At 44.6% G+C, this 23,892-nt stretch overlaps 1 protein-coding gene across 2 annotated transcripts in view; it reads left to right on the forward strand.

The window, feature by feature from the left end:
- The window catches only part of LOC105480186 (integrin subunit alpha 9), a 387,973-nt gene that overhangs the window by 28,896 nt on the left and 335,185 nt on the right, over window positions 1-23,892 (forward strand). The window contains exons 4-5 of one of the 2 annotated variants that reach the window (XM_071091443.1): window positions 6,841-6,964; window positions 19,830-19,897. In XM_071091443.1, the coding sequence (XP_070947544.1) occupies window positions 6,841-6,964; window positions 19,830-19,897 (192 nt within the window). Of the gene's footprint in view, window positions 1-6,840; window positions 6,965-19,829; window positions 19,898-23,892 lie in introns of those variants that run through there. The other variant, XM_071091444.1, reaches the window with a different exon arrangement.

A 23,892-nucleotide genomic window follows, 5' to 3' on the forward strand; every position in this document is an offset into this window, starting at 1 on the left:
TTCCTGTGTCCAAGTGATCTGATTGTTCAATTCCCACCTATGAGTGAGAACATGCAGTGTTTGGTTTTCTGTTCTTGCGATAGTTTGCTGAGAATGATGGTTTCCAGCTTCATCCATGTCCCTACAAAGGACATGAACTCATCCTTTTTTATGGCTGCATAGTATTTCATGGTGTATATGTGCCACATTTTCTTAATCCAGTCTGTCAGTGATGGACATTTGGGTGGATTCCAAGTCTTTGCTATTGTGAATAGTGCCACAATAAACATATGTGTGCATGGGTCTTTATAGCAGCATGATTTATAATCCTTTGGGTATATCCCCAGTAGTGGGATGGCTGGGTCAAATGGTATTTCTAGTTCTAGATCTTTGAGGAATCGCCACACTGTTTTCCATAATGGTTGAACTAGTTTACAGTCCCACCAACAGTGTAAAAGTGTTCCTATTTCTCCACATCCTCTCCAGCACCTGTTGTTTCCTGACTTTTTAATGATTGCCATTCTAACTGGTGTGAGATGGTATCTCATTGTGGTTTTGATTTGCATTTCTCTGATGGCAAGTGATGATGAGCATTTTTTCATGTGTCTGTTGGCTGTATAAATGTCTTCTTTTGAGAAGTTTCTGTTCATATCCTTTGCCCACTTTTTGATGGGGTTGTTTGTTTTTTTCTTGTGAATTGGTTTGAGTTCTTTGCAAGTTCTGGATATTGGCCCTTTGTCAGATGAATAGATTGCAAAAATTTTCTCCCATTCTGTAGGTTGCCTGTTCACTCTGATGATAGTTTGTTTTGCTGTACAGAAGCTCTTTAGTTTAATGAGATCCCATTTGTCAATTTTGGCTTTTGTTGCTGTTGCTTTTGGTGTTTTAGACATGAAGTCCTTTCCCATGCCTATGTCCTGAATGGTATTACCTAGGTTTTCTTCTAGGGTTTTTATGGTTTTAGGTCTAACATTTAAGTCTCTAATCCGTCTTGAATTAATTTTCGTATAAGGAGTAAGGAAAGGTTCCAGTTTCAGCTTTCTACTTCAGCCAATTTTCCCAGCACCATTTATTAAATAGGGAATCCTTTCCCCATTTCTTGTTTTTGTCAGGTTTGTCAAAGATCAGATGGCTGTAGATGTGTGGTATTATTTCTGAGGGCTCTGTTCTGTTCCATTGGTCTATATCTCTGTTTTGGTACCAGTACCATGCTGTTTTGGTTGCGGTAGCCTTGTAGTATGGTTTGAAGTCAGGTAGCATGATGCCTCCAGTTTTGTTCTTTTTGCTTAGGATTGTCTTGGCAATGGGGCTCTTTTTAGGTTCCATATGAACTTTAAAGCAGTTTTTTCCAATTCTGTGAAGAAAGTCATTGGTAGCTTGATGGGGATGGCATTGAATCTATAAATTACCTTGGGCAGGATGGCCATTTTCGTGATATTGATTCTTCCTATCCATGAGCATGGTATGTTCTTCCATTTGTTTGTGTCCTCTTTTATTTCACTGAGCAGTGATTTGTAGTTCTCCTTGAAGAGTTCCTTCACATCCCTTGTAAGTTGGATTCCTAGGTATTTTATTCTCTTTGAAGCAATTGTGAATGGAAGTTCATTCATGATTTGGCTCTCTGTTTGTTACTGGTGTATAAGAATGCTTGTGATTTTCGCACATTGATTTTGTATCCTGAGACTTTGCTGAAGTTGCTTATCAGCTTAAGGAGATTTTGGGCTGAGATGATGGGGTTTTCTAAATATACAATCATGTCATCTGCAAACAGGGACAATTTGACTTCTTCTTTTCCTAATTGAATACCCTTTATTTCTTTCTCTTGCCTGATTGCCCTAGCCAGAACTTTCAACACTATGTTGAATAGGAGTAGTGAGAGAGGACATCCCTGTCTTGTGCCAGTTTTCAAAGGAAATGCTTCCAGTTTTTGCCCATTCAGTATGATATTGGCTGTGGGTTTGTCATAAATAGCTCTTATTATTTTGAGATACATTCCATCAATGCTGAATTTATTGAGCGTTTTTAGCATGAAGGGCTGTTGAATTTTGTCAAAGGCCTTTTCTGCATCTATTGAGATAATCATTGGTTTTTGTCTTTGGTTCTGTTTATATGCTGGGTTACATTTATTGATTTGCATTTGTTGAACCAGCCTTGCATCCCAGGGATGAAGCCCACTTGATCATGGTGGATAAGCTTTTTGATGTGCTGCTGGATTCAGTTTGCCAGTGTTTTATTGAGGATTTTGCATCGATGTTCATCAGGGATATTGGTCTAAAATTCTCTTTTTTTGTTGTGTCTCTGCCAGGCTTTGGTATCGGGATGATGTTGGCCTCATAAAATGAGTTAGGGAGGATTCCCTCTTTTTCTATTGATTGGAATAGTTTCAGAAGGAATGGTGCCAGCTCCTCCTTGTACCAGAGGGTAGAATTCGGCTGTGAATCCGTGGTCCTGGACTTTTTTTGGTTGGTAGGCTATTAATAATTGCCTCAATTTCAGAGGCTGCTATTGGTCTATTCAGGGATTCAACTTCTTCCTGGTTTAGTCTTGGCAGAGTGTAAGTGTCCAGGAAATTATCCATTTCTTCTAGATTTTCTAGTTTATTTGCGTAGAGGTGTTTATAGCATTCTCTGATGGTAGTTTGTATTTCTGTGGGGTCAGTGGTGATATCCCCTTTATCATTTTTTATTGCGTCTATTTGATTCTTCTCTCTTTTCTTCTTTATTAGTCTTGCTAGCAGTCTATCAATTTTGTTGATGTTTTCCAAAAACCAGCTCTTGGATTCATTAATTTTTTGAAGGGTTTTTTGTGTCTCTGTCTTCTTCAGTTCTGCTCTGATCTTAGTTATTTCTTGTCTTCTGCTAGCTTTTGAATGTGTTTGCTCTTGCTTCTCTAGTTCTTTTAATTGTGATGTTAGGGTGTCAATTTTAGATCTTTCCTGCTTTCTCTTGTGGGCATTTAGTGCTATAAATTTCCCTCTACACACTGCTTTAAATGTGTGCCAGAGATTCTGGTATATTGTATCTTTGTTCTCATTGGTTTCAAAAAACATCTTTATTTCTACCTTGGTTTTGTTATGTACCCAGTAGTCATTCAGGAGCAGATTGTTCAGTTTCCATGTAGTTGAGCGGTTTTGATTGAGTTTCTTAGTCCTGAGTTCTAGTTTGATTGCACTGTGGTCTGAGAGACAGTTTGTTTTAATTTCTGTTCTTTTACGTTTGCTGAGCAGTGCTTTACTTCCCACTCTGTGGTCAATTTTGGAATAAGTGCGATGTGGTGCTGAGAAGAATGTATATTCTATTGATTTGGGGTGGAGAGTTCTGTAGATGTCTATTAGGTCTGCTTGGTGCAGAGTTGAGTTCAATCCCTGGATATCCTTGTTAACTTTCTGTCTCGTTGGTCTGTCTAATGTTGACAGTGGGGTGTTAAAGTCTCCCATTATTATTGTATGGGAGTCTAAGTCTTGTTGTAAGTCTCTAAGGATTTGCTTTATGAATCTGGGTGCTCCTGTATTGGGTGCATATATATTTAGGATAGTTAGCTCTTCTTGTTGAATTGATCCCTTTACCATTATGTAATGGCCTTCTTTATCTCTTGATCTTTGTTGGTTTAAAGACTGTTTTATCAGAGACTAGGATTGCAACCCCTGCCTTTTTTTGTTTTCCATTTGCTTGGTAGATCTTCCTCCATCCATTTATTTTGAGCCTGTGTGTGTCTCTGCATGTGAGATGGGTCTCCTGAATACAGCAAACTGATGGGTCTTGACTCTTTATCCAATTTGCCAGTCTGTGTCTTTTAATTGGACCATTTAGTCCATTTACATTTAAGGTTAATATTGTTATGTGTGAACTTGATCCTGTCATTATGATATTAACTGGTTATTTTGCTTGTTAGTTGATGCAGTTTCTTCCTAGCATCGATGGTCTTTACATTTTGGCATGTTTTTGCAATGTCTGGTACTGGTTGTTCCTTTCCATGTTTAGTGCTTCCTTCAGGATCTCTCGTAGGGCAGGCCTGGTGGTAACAAAATCTCTAAGCATTTGCTTGTCTGTAAAGGATTTTATTTCTCCTTCACTTATGAAACTTAGTTTGGCTGGATATGAAATTCTGGGTTTAAAATTCTTTTCTTTAAGAATGTTGAATATTGGCCCCACTCTCATCTGGCTTGCAGAGTTTCTGCCGAGAGATCTGCTTTTAGTCTGATGGGCTTCCCTTTGTGGGTAACCTGACCTTTCTCTCTGGCTGCCGTTAACATTTTTTCTTCATTTCAACTTTGGTGAATCTGACAATTATGTGTCTTGGAGTTGCTCTTCTCGAGGAGTATCTTTGTGGCGTTCTTTGCATTTCCTGAATTTGAATGTTGGCCTGCCTTGCTAGGTTGGGGAAGTTCTCCTGGATGATATCCTGCAGAGTGTTTTCCAGCTTGGTTCCATTCTCCCGTCACTTTCAGGCACACCAATCAGACGTAGATTTGGTCTTTTCACATAATCCCATACTTCTTGGAGGCTTTGTTCATTTCTTTTTACTCTTTTTTCTCTAAACTTCTCTTCTCGCTTCATTTCATTCATTTGATCTTCAATCGCTGATACTCTTTCTTCCACATGATTGAGTCAGTTACTGAAGCTTGTGCATTTGTCACGTAGTTCTTGTGTCATAGTTTTCGTCTCTATCATTTCGTTTATGGACTTCTCTGCATTGGTTATTCCAGTTATTCATTCATCCATTCTTTTTTCAAGGTTTTTAGTTTCTTTGCGCTGGGTACATAGTTCCTCCTTTAGCTGTGAGAAGTTTGATTGACTGAAGCCTTCTTAACTCGTCAAAGTCATTCTCCGTCCAGCTTTGTTCCGTTGCTGGTGATGAGCTGCGTTCCTTTGGAGGGGGAGATGCACTCTGATTTTTTGAATTTCCAGCTTTTCTGCACTGCTTTTCCCCCATCTTTGTGGTTTTATCTGCCTTTGGTCTTTAATGATGATGACTTACTGATGGGGTTTTGGTGTGGGTGTCCTTTCTGTTTGTTAGTTTTCCTTCTAACAGTCAGGACCCTCAGCTGCAGGTCTGTTGGAGTTTGCCAGAGGTCTACTCCAGACCCTGTTTGTCTGGGTATCAGCAGCGAAGGCCGCAGAAGATAGAATATTGCTGAACAGAAAGTGTTGCTGTCTGATTCTTGCTCTGGAAGCTTTGTCTCAGAGGTGTACCCAGCCATGCAAGGTGTGAGGTGTCAGTCTGCACCTAGTGGGGGATGTCTCCCAGTTAGGCTACTCAGGGGTCAGGGACCCACTTGAGCAGGCAGTCTGTCCGTTCTCAGATCTCAACCTCCGTGCTGGGTGAACCACTGCTCTCTTCAAAGCTGTCAGACAGGAACATTTACCTCAAAAGCAATATTTTAAGAAAATGCATTCACTGGCCAGGGTGAAGTGAACTGAGATTAGAAGTAAGTAGTGAATGTCCAGGAGAAGTGGACCGGGCTGGGCAGAGTAGAGTGTGTGCCTCTGAGTAAGCAGGTCGGCTCTTCATCAGTGCTGCGGTGACATCCGGATGTGCAGAGACATGCATGGGAACTGGGGCCACTGTCATGTCCAAGCAGCAGGTAGGGGCATGTTTGGTGTGGCAGAAGGACGATCCAGGCCTGCCTCCTGCCTCCTGGCACTGCTCCCGTGTCTGTTAGCAGAGCTGCCCTGCCTCATGGCATCTTGCATAGTTTTGACCCTAGTGCTCAGAGGCGCCTCTGGAAAGCTGGCCAATGCATCTGTCCATCCTCTTCCCTAACATACAGAGCTTGCACCCACCCCAAGACCCCTGGCCATGAATCTTTCTTCAGCTTTCTCCTCAGAGAGGCCTTCCTTGACCTGCCTGGCAAAACCAGCCATTCCCTGGCATGAGGGAACTTTCTGGTGAGATGGAAATGTTCTGTCTTGCTAGGGCCTTGGTGACATGAGTGTGCACATTTGTCAAAGCTCCTTTGTGCATTTTGCTGTATGTAGTTTCCATCAGAAAAACAGCTCTCCACACACATTTACTTCTAGTGAATGAGATGCATGCTGAAGTGTTTCTGTGGGTAGGAACATGCTTGAATATCAGCCATTCCTCCCTTCCCTGCTGTCTCCACATCGGCTCACTTCCTTGGGCCTGTCAGCTCTGAAGCCACCCTCTTCACCCATCTCCACTGCTCCAGACCTGCATCATCTCTCACTTGGTGTTCGTTTGCACTTTTGCCCTCCTGCAGTCTCCACCCGGCAGCCAAATGTTCTTTCCAAACTGTCACTTGGATCATGCTTCTCACCTGTGTAAGACTCTCCACCACTTCCCATTGCAGATCTGCTGAAGTCACAGCCATTCCCCTGACCCCCGTGGTCCCACCTTGGCCCCTTCTTTGACCTTATCTCCCTCCCACCACAGTCACTCCAGACCACCCTTTCTTTCTCTTGAGCCTCTGAGCATTTCTGATGATGTATCCTTTGCATTCTGCTGTCTTTTGAATCCTCCCAGAACCCTCTTCCCGTGTGCTCAGTGTGGTTAGCTCTTCCTCAGGCTTCAGGCCTTTCTGACCTCCGGTGGAAACTGTCCATCCCACTCCCAGATTCTCTATTCTATAACCCTGTTTCTTTCCTTCTCAATGCTCAGGACTAGCTACAATCCTCATTTGTTGATATATTTATTTCCTATCTTCTAGTAGACTCCCAGGGGCTCGTTCCTGTTCATGCAGTTTTCTGATACCCAGAGCAGTGCCTGTTATGAAGGTGTGGCTTTCTGGCCCCTCTGCTCCTCTCTTCTCCCACAGAAAGAAACACCTGGCGCTGACAAGAGTCTGCTTTGTGATCCTTTGGGGCCAACTTTCCTGCTCTCAAATGCTCTGTATCCCTTTAGGCCTGTGCTCATCGCTGGAAGAACATCTACTATGAAGCTGACCACATCCTACCCCATGGCTTCTGCTACATCATCCCTTCCAATCTCCAGGCCAAAGGCAGGACGCTGATCCCTTGCTATGAAGGTGAGCATGGACTGATTTTTCCTCATCCCCCTACCCACTTCATGCCCTAAGCCTACCTCCCACCTCTGCGTATCACCAACTGAACATTTCCCCAGCTTTCCACATGCTCATGATAGGGCAGCACTGTTTGCCCCAGATGGTCTCTTGGTCCCCAAGGCCCTGCCCAGAGAAGAGGCAGGTACGGAGGGGGCAGCAGTCCCAGGCCTTTCCAACCCTTACCTGACTCGGCCGCAGAGCCCACAGTGCTTACCAAGCTTTATGAAGTCTCAGGGACTGAAATGCACCAAGCCTCAGCCAAGTGACCTAACAGCTGCCTTGACTTTCTGGTAATGCCAGGTGCTGTGTTGCCTTGGGAAACTTACCTTCTCTCTCTGGACCTCAGTTTCCCTGTCCGAATATTCAGTGGTTGGCCCAGATGATCTCTACAGCCCCAGGCAGCTCCCAGGCAGTCATTAGGCTCCCACACAGTTCCTGGCTGCACTGTGGACAGATGTCCTAAGGCGGAGGGGAGAGGAGACCCAGGATTCATAAAGCAACAGCTGGACAGAAACTTGACACTCTCAGCATTTCATAACATTCAAGGTCTGACTTTCCTTCCCACGTGGTCCTGCAGCCCGGGCAGATGCTGGAGAATTGGGCGCATCCTGAAGGCGGTTTTAAGAGCTCCTTGCCAAGGTGCACTTGGAAGGAAAATGTATCCTTTCAGACTTAGAACCTTCAAATGCCTGGGCATCGAGGACAATCCCTAATAGTGATTGAGTCAGTCACTATTTAGCCCTGTCGAATCTGAGCTTTAAGCATTCAGAAAACACGATTATTTTCTTCAGTTTAATAGCTTGTAGTTTCCAGTTTTCTCAGCCTAATTTTGGGTAAGCTGGAACCTGCTCCTTCTCTAAGTTCTGGACTATTTATTTCTTAATTCCCCTCCTACTTTATTTGGACAGAAGTCTCACTGGCTTGTGTCCACATTGTCTTTGGGCCTCCCTGGGTTTTCCTAGGTTTCAAATTTTGTGGACACTAAAAAGGATTCATGAGAAACACTATATGGACACTGGGACCCTCCTGGGGACCCAGGTGACCCAGGTAGGGTGCTCTGGGAAACGTCCCCCACAGAAGAGCCAGCAAGATCTCTGCGGGAGGCACAAACCCTCTCCCCTATAGAGTGAGCCTGCCTTCGTTTTTTCTTTCTCCTCTGTATCAGCATTTGATCAGCTCTGACTGGGCCATGTAGGGGAATGAAACTCTGGCCCTGTTTATATCTGTATTGTCCCAAACAGAAGAAAAACAAACTTTGTTTTAAAAATAGATGATAATATAATCAATCAAGAGTGGAGGAATCGTTCGTTTCAGAAACACAAAGCATGTGTCAAGCCTGGGTTTCCACTGCCCCAGTTTACTCCTCCTTTTTCCCAAGGAAGGAAAAGGAAAAGCCTCTGGAGCAAGCAGTGGGGCAGCTCTTCAGGCTGGGAAGGAGCAAGGGGCTCAGCAGGGTGACGGCGGCAGGACCAGTACTTTGGTTTTCCCAGAAGATGACATGCTGTGACAGGGACACATGGCTGTCCCCAGTGATTCCTCTGTGTACACCACAAGCACAAGGACAGCCCTCCAAAGAGGGAGGTGGAGCTCAATGTCCGTGTGTACACAGGTCCATGTGGCTCACACTTCTGCATTACTTTCTATTAAGTAACTGTGGATCATCAGTAGGCCAGTGTTGATCTGAGGTCTTTACACATTCTCTCATCTAATCTTCCCAGAAGCTGTGAAAAATGTTTTTTTCTTTTTTTCTTGGGTCTGATGATGGGTATTTTATTTTGGAAATTGTTCTAGAAGACATCAGTGAGGCAGGGGGAAGTAAGAATGGGAAAGGAAGGCAGCCCATTGAAGATGTGCTCCTCAGCCGTTACCTGGGCGAGTGGGTGCAGTCTCTGGGGTGGGTGCTGCGGCCAGTGTGGAGTACACACCTAGAGTCCTCCTTCCTGAGGGCTGAGGGGAAGGGGCTTCCTCCACCTGGCATCCTGTCCTGTGTGTGGGCCGGGAAAGCCTCCAGGACAGAGGTGTGGGTGCTGGCAGGTGGCAGTCAGGCCACATCACAGGAACTGTGGTAGGAGCTGGGGGGAGACAGGTGGGATACCCAAAGGCCAGCTTCTGTGTTGCCGTTCTCCTGTGACAGAGGAGTAAGCGGAGACTCAGAGTGTATGTGAATTGCCCCAGGTCACTCAAACAGTAAATGGTGGAGCAGGATTTTGAAGCTGGCATCTGTCTGACTCAGCAAACCATTTTGTGTCCTGGTAATTAATGGTGATTTCTGTTAGTTTGTTTTTTAGGGTTTCTAATTTAAATGAGAAGTAAAAGCCAGTCGACAACCCTCACGAAACAAGAAAGGGTGACTGAACTATCCCAAAAATACAATGGACTTAATGATGGTTAAATGGAACTAGTGAAGAAATTAGCGAAACGATTATGCCCCTGCCCAGTCTTCCTTCCCATGGGCGCACGTGCACTTTTACATGCTAACCCATTCATTGGCCTACGGTGGGAAATAGGGGATGGATGGGTCTGGCATGTGGAGTATTGGGGTGTAAGAGCAGCCCCTTAGAAAAATGGGAGACTAAACTGAAAGTTTCTGTAGTTCTTAGCCCTGTAAGAGGAGAGAGGTAGAAGATGCTGAGTTTTTTTCTAGAAGACTGGACTGGACAGGTGGCTGGGAGGATGCAGGGTGTAGTGAGAGGGCTCTTGTATGTGCTCTGTTGGCTTTAGGCATCTCCGCCTCCCTGTTTTGTGGTTTAAACTAGACCTACTTTGGCTTTTAAGGCCACCCTTATTTCCTCAATGTGGAAAAACTCAGTGATGCAAGTTCTCTGTTCCAGGTTGGGGGTCACATTGTGGTTAAAGACAATGGGAGGGTTTTAAGAGTTTGACAGGACCTTTCAGATACCACCTAGAGCAGTCTTTCATGAGGTCCAGAGAGGTGATGGCCTGAGTTTTTCTTTCTTATCTGTCATTCACATGCCACACAATGGAGAGGCAAAGTAGCTTGGTGGCCAAGGCACAGATTCTGGACCCAGACTGCCAGAGTTCAAGTCCTGGCTCTGCCACTTCCTCTTAACAGTGTAATCTCAGATGGGTTATTTAAGTTCTCTGTGCCTAACCAACCTCAAGGGTCTATGAAGAGGACTGAGTTAATGCTTCTAAGTCTTTAGAACAGTGTCTGGCATATACTTGCTAATATATGCTAAGCATATATATACTAATATGCCACATACAACATACTATATTCTGAGCAAGTGTTTGCTAATCATCATAGGCTGACTGACTTGTGTAGCGGGAATAGAGTCCACTTAATCTTAAGTACTTGTTAGTTGCCAGATAGACAAAACCCAAGTGACACAGTTCCACCTCTCAAGAAGTTCCCCATCTGCAGGGGAAAACAGAGAGGGGACGTGGTGTTTTAAAAGTGGGAAGGCTGTGTGGAGAGAGAATTTCCCGCCAGTGTGTGTCCTGCTGGAGCCTGTCCCCAAGGCCTTGAGCTGCATCCAAATACAAGGTGGCATTATTTCATTTTACAATTGGAAAAACTGAAACCCACGTAAAGTTTGCAGGCTGTTGAGACTATGGAAGAGAGGGATGGTGGGAATTCGAGACTGGTCATGGTGGTGGGTGCACAGGGCAAGGGAGGAGGGGGACAGCTGCCTCTAAACCCACTTCTTGTGGGATGGTGGAAAGACCGTGGGAGGGGCTGTGGGTTGAGGTCGGCTCTGCCACACTTCTGCCTCTGTGGCCTCAGGCCTGTCAGTTGGCCTCTCGGTGGGAGTCGACGCTGTGATGCCTCCACTGCATTTATGTCTTTGGGTTATGGTGAGGAGCTCCCAATAAAACTCGGGTGAAAGTGCTCAGCAAGGCCACCCATTGTTCTATAACTGTGGCCTCAATTGTAAGTCTCCATATGGGCCAGCTGTGCTCCCTTTACAACACTGGAAGGTCGGTTTGGTTGCAGAGACTCTAAATATGTGGAGATCTTTCCAAAATGTCTCAAGCTTCTGAATTCTTAAAAAAATTGGTCTCTGGTTTGGCACTAGGACATGGCTTCTCAGGTGCTTCCTGTTTCTGGTTGGATGGGAGAAGCTACCAGAATATCCTGTTGGAACCAGGAAATACAGAGGAAATGGGAAATAAAAATGAATTTGGGACATAAACTCATGGAGCATATCCTCCAGTTGGTTTAGTTTGTGTTTGTCTGATGTGAGAACATCATTACTAGCATATGTTCTTTGGTTTTATCAGAATGTATGAGAAAATGAGAGCTTTGGTGGGACGATATATGGGGGAAACTACTTGTAAATTAAAGGGCAAGCACTATAAAACATTAGTTACTATTAACCAAGCTATGATATTTTAGGACTCCGAAATGTTAAGTCAATGCATGTGATAAAATCAAGTACAGAGATTTCTTTTATCCTTTGCCCTTGAGACCACTGAGGCAAGAAGTCAGAACTTAGCAGGAGTGAGGCTGCAAACAGGTTGTCTTTTTATTGTGACAGAAAAAGTGACTGTGGAGTAATTTGGTAGCAGCTTGGCACATTGACAAAGCGTGTTCAAGGCTAAACTCTGATAAAGAAATGCAAGAGGTTATTATGATGCCATCGTATATTAGACCTAATTGTGGAATCTGGCTTTACTACTCACTTATTGCTATGATTAAACCTATATGCTTCTACTTTCTGACTTGGTGACCTTAGGCAAGCTCCATGAGCTTGGTGCCCTCATTTATAAAATGGGGAGATTAAGATCTACTTAAGAGGTATATGAGGTATGAAGTGCCTAACACAGTGCTCAGTCGAGAGTGAATGCTGCTCATTGTCTTCAATTAGAAAATGTGAATTTTCTAATTAATTTTCAAGCAGCATAATAATATTCTTCAATATTCTCAGAAGGTGTCTAACATATCCTGTTTCAGTGACTAGATAATGAAGGGTAGAAAACTGGATATTCCTAAAATGATTTTAAGAGCCCTTGGCAAGATTATAATTTCTCAAATACTGTTGAAGATCATATTGGGACACTTTGGTTGGTAAGCGTTCCTTCCCTCTTTTTGTAGATGACCTCAAAGTTTAACTCATGCCATGTTTAAATGTTCTTAAATTTGGAATTGTTCGAGTCTGAATTTTACCGTGCTTTAAAATTGTAACAGAAAAACTTCTTATCGATTCCAAAGATTTCTGTACCACTCTATTATCAAGGAATGACTGGCTTTTATTCCTAGTGTGTGTTTGCATTTCTCAGGACAGTGATCATTTCCAGGGAAGGAAATAGATTACCCATTCAAAGGTGAAGATTTTTTTCCCCTTTAATGTTAAAAGTGGTCTCTACAGGGGATAAAAATCAATGAAGATCCATTTACAAATGAAAAGGAATTGGGGTTTTGTTGTGTTGTGTTTTTGTTTTGTTTTTGTTTTGGAGAGACTCATAAAAGGCTAAGCTGATCCATTTAAAAATTCAAGAACAAACCTCATAAATTTTTATTAAAGACCTCTACATTTACATACGATTTTATGGTTTCCAGTGAGCTTTAATAAACATTATCATATTTAAATAAATACAGCAAATTAAAGAAAAGAGGATACAGTTCTACATTATGGCCAGTTAAACAGAGAGGGACTCTGAGGGGGAGAAAGGGAGGGTGGCTCCCGAGGACAGCCCGGGCTGTAAGGAGGAGGCCAGAGGTCTCCAGCAGGGGCTCTCTGGGGCTTTCCAGCTTTTCTTGGAGCCAAGAATTTTAATCTTGGACAAACCCATCTCCTATACTTCAAACGTGTTTCCATGTATTACATGGAATTATTGACTACCTAAACTGCGTCTTTTGTTCCGCTCAGAAAAATTCACAGATTCAGATTCACTTATTATTTATTGAGCACCTACCTGGTGCCAGGGGTTGTGCTAGGTACTTAACATTTATGATCTTACTGAGTAATCACATCATTCTCGGATAAGTATTCTTACCCTTGTTATACAGATGAGAAAACTGAGGCCCAGGGAGCTTGATGAAGGTCACAGGCTTATTAGTCAGAGGAGGGGTTGACAGCTTTTAAGTGTGTAGTAGGTTTCTTTGTAGCTGCCTGTTCTGTTGGGATCCTGGTTTTCTTGGTGATTACTGGGTGCTGTGGCCTATCACAGAAAAAAAAATTCATATATTTTTTTCAATGGCATAATTTTATGAATTTTTTGGACACTATACTATAGACTTGTTAAGCTATGTTTCAGTTTTGCAATTATAGATACACTCTGTAGACAAGTCCCAGCAGGCACAGAGGGCAGACGTGGGCCCTTAGACTGATAAAATGTAGCCAGGAGACCAGTTTGCTGTAGTCTGGAGTGGCTGCTTACTAGAAACATTTGGTTTCGGTATCTGCACAGGAGTTGACTGACTGTGCTTTGGTGCCAATTATTTCATGAGTCTGTTTTTTTTTTTTTTTTGGTTATATAGATGAGAGGTTTCTGTGTTGCTCAGGCTCACCTCCAATGTCTAGCCTCGCCTCCTTATGCGCCAGGACAACAGGCCTGAGCCACCGCGGCTCCCTATTTCATGAGTCTTTTAGCTTAGGTCCCAAAATTGAATTCTGCTCAGTTCTGAGCTGGGTTTCTCACTGAAATGTGACTGTCCCATGTTCATGGTCACTTTTTTTTTTTTTTTTTCTGAGAGTAGAGCATGGCACAATGCATAGTAAGTTGAATGTCTATATATACATTATTATGTGCCTGTGTTGTTACTTGCTGCTGAAGTAGGGAGTTGGCAAAACAGGTTGCTAAGTTCTGGGTAAAGGGAATGCTTTAAAGATTACAAAACTCCTTTTTTGGTAATATTAAAAAATTATTGGCCAGGCGCGGTGGCTCACGCCTGTAATCCTAGCACTTTGGGAGGCTGAGGCTGGCAGATCACCTGACATCAGGAGTTCGAGACCAGCCTGGCCAACATGGTGAAACCCTGCCTCCACTAAAAAATACAAAAATTAGCTGGGCGTGGTGGTGTGCACCTGTAATCCCAACTACTTGGGAGGGTGAGGCACAAGATTAACTTGAATCTGAGAGGCGGTGGTTGTGGTGAGCCAGGATTGCACCACTGCACTCTAGCCTGGGCGACAGAATGAGACTCTGTCTCAAAAAAAAAAAAAAAAAAAAAAAATTATTGTAAAAAATAAATAACATAAAAATTACCATTTTAACCATTTTTAAGTGTACAGTTCTGTAGCATTACATACATTCACACTGCCATGCCACTATCACCACCATCCATCCCCAGAACTTTTGCGTCACCCCAAACTAAAACTCTGTACCCATTAAACATGAACTCCCCATTCCCTGCTTTCCCTGGCAACTGCCATTCTACTTTGTCTCTGAATTTGGCTACTCTAGACACCTCACGTAAGTCGAATCATACAATATGTGCCGTTTTGTGACTGACTTGTTTCACTTAGCATGATGTCCTCAAGGTGTATCCACATTGTAGCATCTGTCAGAATTTTCTTCCTTTTCAAAGGAAGGAATATTTAATAATATTCCATTGTATGTATGTGCCCCACATTTATCTTTTTATCTGTTTATAAAACATTTTGTTTGAATGCTAAGAAGGTTTTCACTGGAAATGTGCTTTGTGAAGCATAAGGGAGTGGCAGAAGCAGACTGGAAGTTGGGAGCCTGGCTCTTGGGTCCTGATGCTGAGGCTAATCAGCGGTATGGCTTTAAACAAACCACTTGCTCTTTCTGAGCAAAAATATTCCACTTGTAAATAAATGGATAGAGTTAGAGTTATTAGGCATTCCCTGAAGATCTTTTCCCCCTTTAAAATCTTTCTCTCATTTAATTCTGAGTTCCTGGCTTTATGCACTTTGTGTTTAATGCACACCATAGCTTAGTCATCAATTATTTTCATAAAATGTTCTCCCTTCCTCTTTAACCTAGCTGTTTGGTTTATTTATGTTTTTTTTCCCCCCATTTACATGGTGGTCCCTTGTAAACTGAGGGTAGTTTTATTCTCTCTTCATTTTTCTGTATAATTGCCCTTTTAATTACTAGAGCTCTGTCTGCCCAAATGCATTGTTTCCTGTATTATATAATTATCAGTTATTTAGATTTGCCACTTTGTTAGAAACAAAATGCTTGTTCCTCAGTGCCACAATGAAATAGCACTCGAACATAAATTTAATTTTCTCAGTAAGGCAATTTTTACTTCTATAGAAGGATGCGATTCGTGGATGAATAATGGTGAGAGCACACCTGGACAGGGGAGGGGCAGGGATTCTTATTCCTGATGCAGGTAACCCCTACTGCTGTGTCGTTCCCCTATTTCCTGGGGTTGGACCACACAGTCTAAGCTAATTCCAATTGGCTCTTTTAAAGAGAGTAGGAGTATGATCCTGAGTGGCGGGGTGAGTAGTTCAGTGGGAAGGGTGGTTACAGAACAGGTGACTCAGGATGATTCGGGTCAGAGCAGGTGACCAGGGGTGACTCAAAACAGAGCAGGTAACCAGGGTGACTCAGGTCAAAGCAGGTGACCAGGGGAACAGATGTGAACTACTGATGAGAACTGGCGGGAAAGTTGTTTACTGAAACTAGAGGTAAGGGAGCTGAAGAGAATCAGGAAGTTAAACTTTAAAATGGAGAATCAGAGAATAAGAGAGCTGAACATAGTGACATACTGATTCTTTGAAGAGAAACTTGGAGTTCATATATCTAACAACTGCTTGGTGAAAATCAGAATAAAGATTGGCAAGCTCTTTTCCCCCCAATATTTTATTTTATAGCTAAGCTAAAGAACTACAGAAAAATAATTATAAAATTGATGTGTTAAGCTTTGAAAGACGAAACTTTCTCAAATGGGTAATGCGCAGGGAGATTATTAGGAAAAATATATGTTATGCTGTATGTGAATCTTGATCTTTCTGTGGAATGGTTTTATCCTGGCCTTTTGGAAAGGGTGTGGGAAGTGATCCCACCCGATTGGTGGTCTACTTGAATTACATTCATTAATGTAGGCTCCATGCATTGAGTTGCGGATTGTGAACATTTGGAAACCAGTATTTTTTTCCTCTCTGAATTGCCTTCTGTTTAGACAGGGCTTAATAAAACCAGCAGCTAAACCAAGGAAAATACTCCCATTTTTAGAATGGAGGAGCCATACAACGTAATGAATTAAAGCCTGTAATGCAGGCCAAGTAATTCAAACCCACCCATGGCAGAAAGAGTTCTACAACCTGGTTCCAGCTTCTCTAAGTGACTTCTAAGTCCCCTTGTTCAACCCTATATTTTGGGTCTCGGATTTGGCTTCCCCCATTTTTTTTTTTTGAGACCAGGTCTGGCTCTGTTGCCCAGGCTGGAGGGCAGCAGTATGATCGTGGCTCACTGCAACCTCTGCCTCCCAGACTCAAGCCATCCTCCCACCTCAGCCTTCTGAGTAGCTGGGACTACAGGTGTGCACCACCACGTCCAGCTAATTTTTGTATTTCTGTAGAGATGGGGGTCTCACTTTGTTCCCCAGGCTGATTTTCAACTCCTGGACTCAAGTGATCTGCCTGCCTCAACCTCCCAAAGTGCTGGGATTACAGGTGTGAGCTGCCGTGCTGGCCAGCTTCCCCAAATTTAAGAGTTAGGTTTGTTACAGTGCCTGTGAGCTGCTGTCAGGCAAAGCCTGCTTTTCCCCTGCTTCTTTGAGGTGGATAAATGTTTTGTTCAGTAGTGGAGAGGGCACTAGCTGTTGTAGTTCTCTCTGCAGGGCCATGTCCCTGGGGGCATTTGGAGACCGAGTGGACATGCCCAGGAGCAGCCAGCTGCTGGGCCCCACAGCCTTTGTGTTTGTGCAGGAAAAGTTCTTCCTGGGAACACAGAAGACTGGAGGTCACCCCCACCCCCTCCCAGGTCCCTCCACCCTGCACTTCCTGCACTTGTCAATGGAGGGAGGGTGTGTGACCCGGGCTTGTTGGGGGTGTTGTTTGGGGGGCAGCCGCTTGCCTCTCTCTGCACCTACCTCCCTTCCCATAGCTTTGTGATATAGGCTGTCCTGCCATCTTAAGTCTAGACAAGCAAAATCAAGTTGTATTTTTAAGTTTTTTAGATATGAGTATGGCAGAATAACCCTATGTACATACTTTTTGGGGGAAGAAAGGTCCGTACATGAACATTTAGAACATAGATTAGGGAGAAACCTAAACCTGCCCTCATGACATATATATGAAGGAATCAGGTTAAAATAATAGTGGTGCCCTTAACTCACAGAAGTAGCATTCAAAGGAGTAAAAACAATGGAAAGCATGCCTGTGGCCAGGCTGTGGAAGGCGTGGAATGTGAAACTGTCCAATCCAATAACACGCACTAACTTTCCTACACTAGACTTGCCAGGCCCTACAACTACCCCCAAAGTGTGTGTGGCAGGGATTGGGTAGGTGGTAGAAGGATTAGAACTGAATCCTACTCTACCTTGAAGGGATTAATGACAGAGTCACAGAAGTTTCTGGGACGCTGAGACACGGCCTACCCTCTGATCTGGACTTGGTTATAGGAGCCAGTCAGGGGGCCCCATTGTTTGATTCCTTACCCTAGAGCATCCTGAGAAGGCAGGTTAGACTTGGGGTTTCAGAAATGTGAATGTCAGTGATGGTACCCACTTCCATGTGTGTCCCAGGCCCTCAGACCTCTGGTGGGGCAGTCCCAGCTTGGGGAGGCGGAGGCTGGCCTGAAAACAGTGCTTCATGCTGCCTGAAACAGGGGTGCCTTTAAGGGCTTCCCCTTGCTGGCCTTTAGCCTGGGCCAGAAGTGGGGTACTCTTAGCTTCTAGTGAGGCTGTTGCCACCTCAGAAACCCCAGGTCATGCTCTGAACATAGACCACATCAAGTACAGTTTGGGGAGGAGGTTGAGAAAGGCACCGAAGTTCTCAAATCTCCCGTGTTTTGGAGGCCTTGTCATAAAGAGACCTTGAGACTGCTTTAAAAGATGAAAGAGTCCCACACAATTCCTATTCATGTCAGAAATTTATGAGTCTGAACTGGTGGTGTATCTTGCACTATAGTTTCATTCAGCTCATGGGGTCTGAATTTCCTTTGTATGTTTCATTTTTTCAAGAGTTACAATTGGGTGTTTAGTCTCTAGAGTCAGTGGGATGGATATGCTTTTAGCCAGACTTTTCATGTTTATTATGTAACTGTTTGTTTAGGTTGAGACATTTTGATCCTTTTTGCCATTGTGCTATTTGATGCAGGATTTATTATTAATTTGTATTATTTCTTGCTATTATGCAATTTGATGCAGGATTTGTTCATTGCTTTGCACTAGTCTCACTCCCAGCCCTGGTGCAAGATTCTGCAGGGAACAAACAAGGTCCTTTTGTTACTGGGCTGCTTTCTGGCAGGTCTAGCAGTTGTCCTTATAATAACAGGACAAGGCAGGAGAACTGATTTTGCCCTGCGTGGAAGAGGAGTAACTCAATTGACATTCTTTGTCATTTAGCAGTCGGTTAATGGCCACTTACTGGAAAATGTTACTAGGCTCTGTGGTGAGTGTTGTTAGAAACTGAATTACTCTGTATATTTCCCCAGGGCCCTTTTTCCCCTTGCCTGGAGTAGACGCTCAGAACTGCAGGAAGTGGCACTGTGTTGCAATCATAGTTTCATTGTTCCTTTGTATTTTGCGTTTCAAAAATAATGATATTGCTTTTAATGGTACCAGAGACTTGCCAGGAGCCCAGGGGGTGGTACAGGGTCACTGGGTTATTTGTTGGGTAGCCCTGGCCTGAGGGTGCCCAGGGGTGGCCTGTGGAAGGTCTCCAGCAATGTCAGCCTCACATGTGATTAATTTGAGTCACTCTGAACATCTCTCCACCTCCTTGACTTTACCCATGAAATGATTTCCAACATCCAGTCACTTTCCTGGGTATTTTTAGTCACTCACTTTGCAGAACCTTTGATGGGCTCCAGAGGTGAAGGAATGGGTTTCTAAGTCCACGCTGAGGTAGAATCCTGGCATTGCCATTTACTAGAGCTGCGTGACCTTAGACAATTCACTTAGCCTCTCTGAGCCTCAATATTCTTACCTGTTAACCAATGGGGATATGGGTTCCTAGGGATGAGGGACCAGTGAAATGATATGCCTGGAGACAGCTAACACAATGCCTGGAACATGCTAAGCACTTGTCAAAAGTTTCCTCCCCCTCTTCCTTGCCAACTTAAAATTAAAACTGCAGCGGTGGCATACCCCCATTTGTTGGGTAGCAGTGTTGTGAGCTGAGGGGATGGAGGAGGAGAAGAGCTTATCTATTAGTTTTCTTTCCACCTGGAGAGATCTTCCCCCTTTCCTTCCACACAGCAATAGTGCAGCTGAATGCCAGAGGAGTCCCTTCTTGCAGTCCTCTGCCGACAGCTTGTTTCTTTTTGGATGGTAGGAGGCATCCAAAGCCTCTTTTAGGGAGGGCTGGTCTTCATCCAGGAGACTCCACACTGGGATGGCCACATCATTCCATTTCTGGGTCATGTTTTCAGCTCCTTGGGCCTGCGAGGGATCTCTGTCCCTTCTGAAGTAAATGAAATAATTGTTACCAGCCTCCCACTTAATGACTGTGGCTACTGCTCCTCTTTCTTGCACACGAGGGGAGGAAGTCTGCTGGGGTGCTGGGCAGCCTCCCTACCCGATGGCACCACAGCCTGGATTTTTGAGGTCTGGTGGATTCCTGAGACTTTCCTTCCTCACCCCAGTCTGGACGGCATCCCTGGGCCCAGCCTGCTGCGGTACTCGCGGGAAGTGGCTGGTTGGCTCTGCTGGCTCCACGCACAGCTGGCACACACTGACATGGCTGTGGTTTGCTTCTCTCTCCTTCCTTCCCCCTAGAGTATAAGAAGAAGTACGGAGAGGAACACGGCTCCTGCCAGGCTGGGATAGCGGGCTTCTTCACCGAGGTGGGTGTCTGCTGTCTGGGCATTTCTGTTCTCTTGTGGGTGTTCATTTCCCTGCTTATGTGATTTTGGCAGCTCTTAGAGGTGGGACTTCTGGAGTCCCAGATACGTGAGCCTCGAGGGTGCAGATTCTGGTCCTCACACCGGAGGAGGCTATTTCAACCTGCCAGGAGGGCACCAGCTGGCCAGAGACCACTGGGCAGAGGAGGTGGGCTGGCTCATCTGGAGGCTCCCCCCATTCGATGATTTTTGTAGGAGTCCACTTGACTCTGAGACCTGGGGAAGGAGTCGATTCAGGGATGTGTGAGTGAGATGACATTCAGTCAGGTTGTGCCCCATCGTTGGCGGCTGTGCAGATACATGAAGCGTGTAAGCATCCCCTCCTAGTGGCCCTCTCTCCTTAGTGAAGAGACTTGTTTGTTTTTTTGAGACAGAGTCTTGCTCTGTCGCTCAGGCTGGAGTGCACTGGCATGATCTCGGCTCACTGCAACCTCCGCCTCCTGGGTTCAAGCAATTCTCCTGCCTTAGCCTTCCGGTTACAGGTGCCCACCACCACACCCGGCTAATTTTTGTATTTTTAGTAGAGATGGGGTTTCGCCATGTTGGCCAGGCTGGTCTCGAACTCCTGACCTCAGGAGATCTGCCCGCCTTGGCCTCCCAAAGTGCTGGGATTACAGGCTGAGCCACCACACCTGGCCTGAGAGACTTGGTTTTACACACAACTCTAACCATTCCCTTTCCCAGATTCTGAAGGACAGGACACCTGCATGCTTATGTGCCCTTGCGGTAGTATCATGACTTTTGGCTGGTAGTACATTTTTAGGGACTGTTTTCTTGTGTCATTCTTATTTACTGTAAGTTTGCCCTTCATATCAATTCCTCCTCTCTCAAACACTTTCATGACTGCCTGCTGGCACTGTCCATCCATGTGATTGCTCAGGCCAAAACAAGAGTCCTTTTTACTTCTAATTCATCTGCAATCCTGTTGTTTTAGCCTCCAAAACACATCCCAAATATGACAGCTTTTATTACCAATACAGTCGCCTCCATTATCACCATCATGCTTCTAGAAAGGCCACCACCAGCACCTGGAGGTACACTGGCCCTGATTGGTCTTCTTATGTCTATTATGCTTTTTTAAAAATTGTGGTAAAATACACATATTATAAAAGTCACCACTTTAAAGTGTAGTTCAGTGGCATTAGTGCATTCAGTGTTGTGCACCTGTCACCACGGGCTAGGTTAGAACACCTTTATCACCCAGTCTGCATCCATTCTGACCTGTGCAGTGTGCTTTCTGCATACCAGCCCCAAGGGCCTTCAAATGAAACCCATCCTTCTGACTCCGAGGCTTCCCAGTCACTGGAGGATTAGAATCTAAAGCTCCTCATCCTGGTCCCTGGACTTGGCTCCCTGAGGCCACCTCTCTCTTTCCCTCACTCCAGGACAACAGAGAGCTGGGGGAGGGCATGGGACATGGGGGATGGAGGGAGGATGAAGGGTGCTCTCTGGCTTCCAAAATGAGGGCGCCTCCTGAGTCACGAGCAAGACTGTCCACCTGCATTTCAGAAACTGCTGTTTAAATCTAAAGAGAAGATAGACAGTTGGCAAATTCATAGTGTCTGATCCAGAAAGCAAGCAAGAAAAGGCAGAAAGTCAGAAGTTTTATTATTTTCACTCTCAAACCAATAAATAGGAGATGCTACCCTCCAATCCCCATTCCACACCCTCAGTGATTCTTACTTCACTGGAGAATCATTTTTATGACAGTCGACAGAGTTCTATGCCTTGGGAATGGCGCCATTCCTAGCCATTGAGGCCAAATTTAAAGATTCTTCTCTCACCTCACTCTCCTACTTCTAAGTTACCTTGCAAGTCCCACTACCTCCTATGCCTTCAAAACCTCTAACAATGACATCCATTGCTCTCCACATCCTCTGCCACCCCACAAATCTAAGCCACAGTTGTCTTGCTCCCAGCCCACTGCGGAACCCTTCTACCGTCCTGCCTACACCCTTGCCTCTGGACAGACTGATCCCCATATGGCAGCCAGAACCACCTTTTACAAACAAGAAAAACATCATGGTGCACCCTTGCTCAGAACTTTCTGGTGTCTTCTCATCCTGCTTAGAATGAAATGCACATGCCTTCCCTTGGCCTCCCAGCCTTCCTGCCTTTCCAGGCTCATCTCCTGCCTCACCCACTACATGGTATTTTCAGCTGCTGCCAGGACACGCCGGACTCCCACTGGTGGCATTGCACTGGAGATCCGTTCACGTGGCTCTGTACACAAGTGTTTCTTTAGAAGAGACACTAATGGAGGAACTGCTGGGTCAAAAGGCGCTCAGATTTGAATTTGATACATGTTGGCACATTGCACTTCAGACATGTTTACCAGTTGACACTCCCCTGCATTGTGTCTGTCTCTATCTTCTCTCCCTCAGACTTTTAATTTTTGTTATGAAAAAGCATATTGTTTTAATGTCACTTTCCCTGATTATTAATGTCGTTTAATATCCTTTTAAAATATTGACCATTTGTACTTGTTTTCCTGGAAGTTGCCTGTTTACGTTCTTAGTACGTTATTCTGTTTTGTTGTTGTTGTTTTCCTGGTTTTTAGGAACTTGTTGCGTATTTTCAACACTAATCTCTTACCTGATATATGTGTTTTTTACCTGATATACAATTTTTTTCATCAGCCTTTTTCTTATCTTTTAAGTTTGCCTATAGTGTCTTTATCATCCTGGCAATAAACATGCACATTTGGCCAAATCTATCAGTCTTTTTTTCCCCCCAGATTCTAAACTTCTCTCTTAGAAAGGTTATTCCTTATGTGCACCACAAGTTGGCATGAGCAGCTGGGCAGGAGAGTGCCCGGGATCTGCAACAGAAGTCTGGGCTGAACAAACTCCCATATTTTATACTTATATTTTCAATATACTTATATTTTTAATAGCACTTTCATAGGCTGTTTTTAAAAAAGATTTCTATCTTTAATCTTTCTGGAATTTGTGTTATATACATTGTGTGATAGAAACTACATTATTTTTCTAAATATATAGTTGGTTATTCTGATACTGGTTTGTTAAACAACTTTTCCTCTCCCCGTTGAAATGCCATCCTGCCATGTGGCAACTTCACTCTTCTTCCATCTCAGTAAACATTTAGATCGTGTAACAAGTATGGCTGTTGTTCCTCCAACAGGCCTGTCTAGTATCGTGTGACTTGAGCCAATAGGCAGTAGGGAACCACTGTAAGTTCACAAGCAGGTGACACACTGGCAGATGGCAGTGTTGAAAGAAAGGCTATTTGGGCTGGGTTTGCCCAGAACCTTGGGAGTGGAAGGGCCTGAAGGGAGGCCTGGTAGGAGGCCATGATGTGGTCCAGCCATGAAGCAATAGGACAGGCTAGGGGGAAGCTTAAGGAATAAAAATGATTGGGGGAGGCAGAGAATATGAAGGAGGTGTCAAGGGGCTGGGTGGCCAGGGAGCTGTGGGGTAGAGGAAGGAGGGTTTGAGCCAGGCTTCTGAAGAATCGTGGTGCCGCTGGTGGAAAGGGGTTGCCCAAGAAAGAACCCATTGGGAGATGTAAACTGCCGAGTCTGCTTTCAGATACATGGAGTGTGCGATGTTTTTAGAGGACATTTGGATTTAGGGACTGGAGTCCTGCCTGGGGTAGAAACTTAGATTTGGCTGTTGCTCATGACTCTCTTGGGGGATGAGTGTGCTTAGTGTGGGGCATGGGGGAGACCCCTCCCTTTAGATGGGAGTAGAAGCTAGATTGATGGGAGACATCAGAACTCAACAGAGATGTTGACAGCCGAGAGAGAAAGTGTTCCCAGTAAGGAAGTGTCATTATGTTAGCCGCAGCTGCTGGCACGTCAGGCATTGGGCTGGGTGGAGGCAGGGAGTGGTAGGAGGAGCCGGCGGGGCAGGGGTGTGGAGGGGAAGTCCAGGTGGCTGTGCAAGCTCAGCGTGACCAGAAGAACAGAAGACCTG

The sequence above is a fragment of the Macaca nemestrina genome, chromosome 2 (assembly GCF_043159975.1).
Source record: "Macaca nemestrina isolate mMacNem1 chromosome 2, mMacNem.hap1, whole genome shotgun sequence".
Classification (NCBI taxonomy): Eukaryota; Metazoa; Chordata; class Mammalia; order Primates; family Cercopithecidae; genus Macaca; species Macaca nemestrina.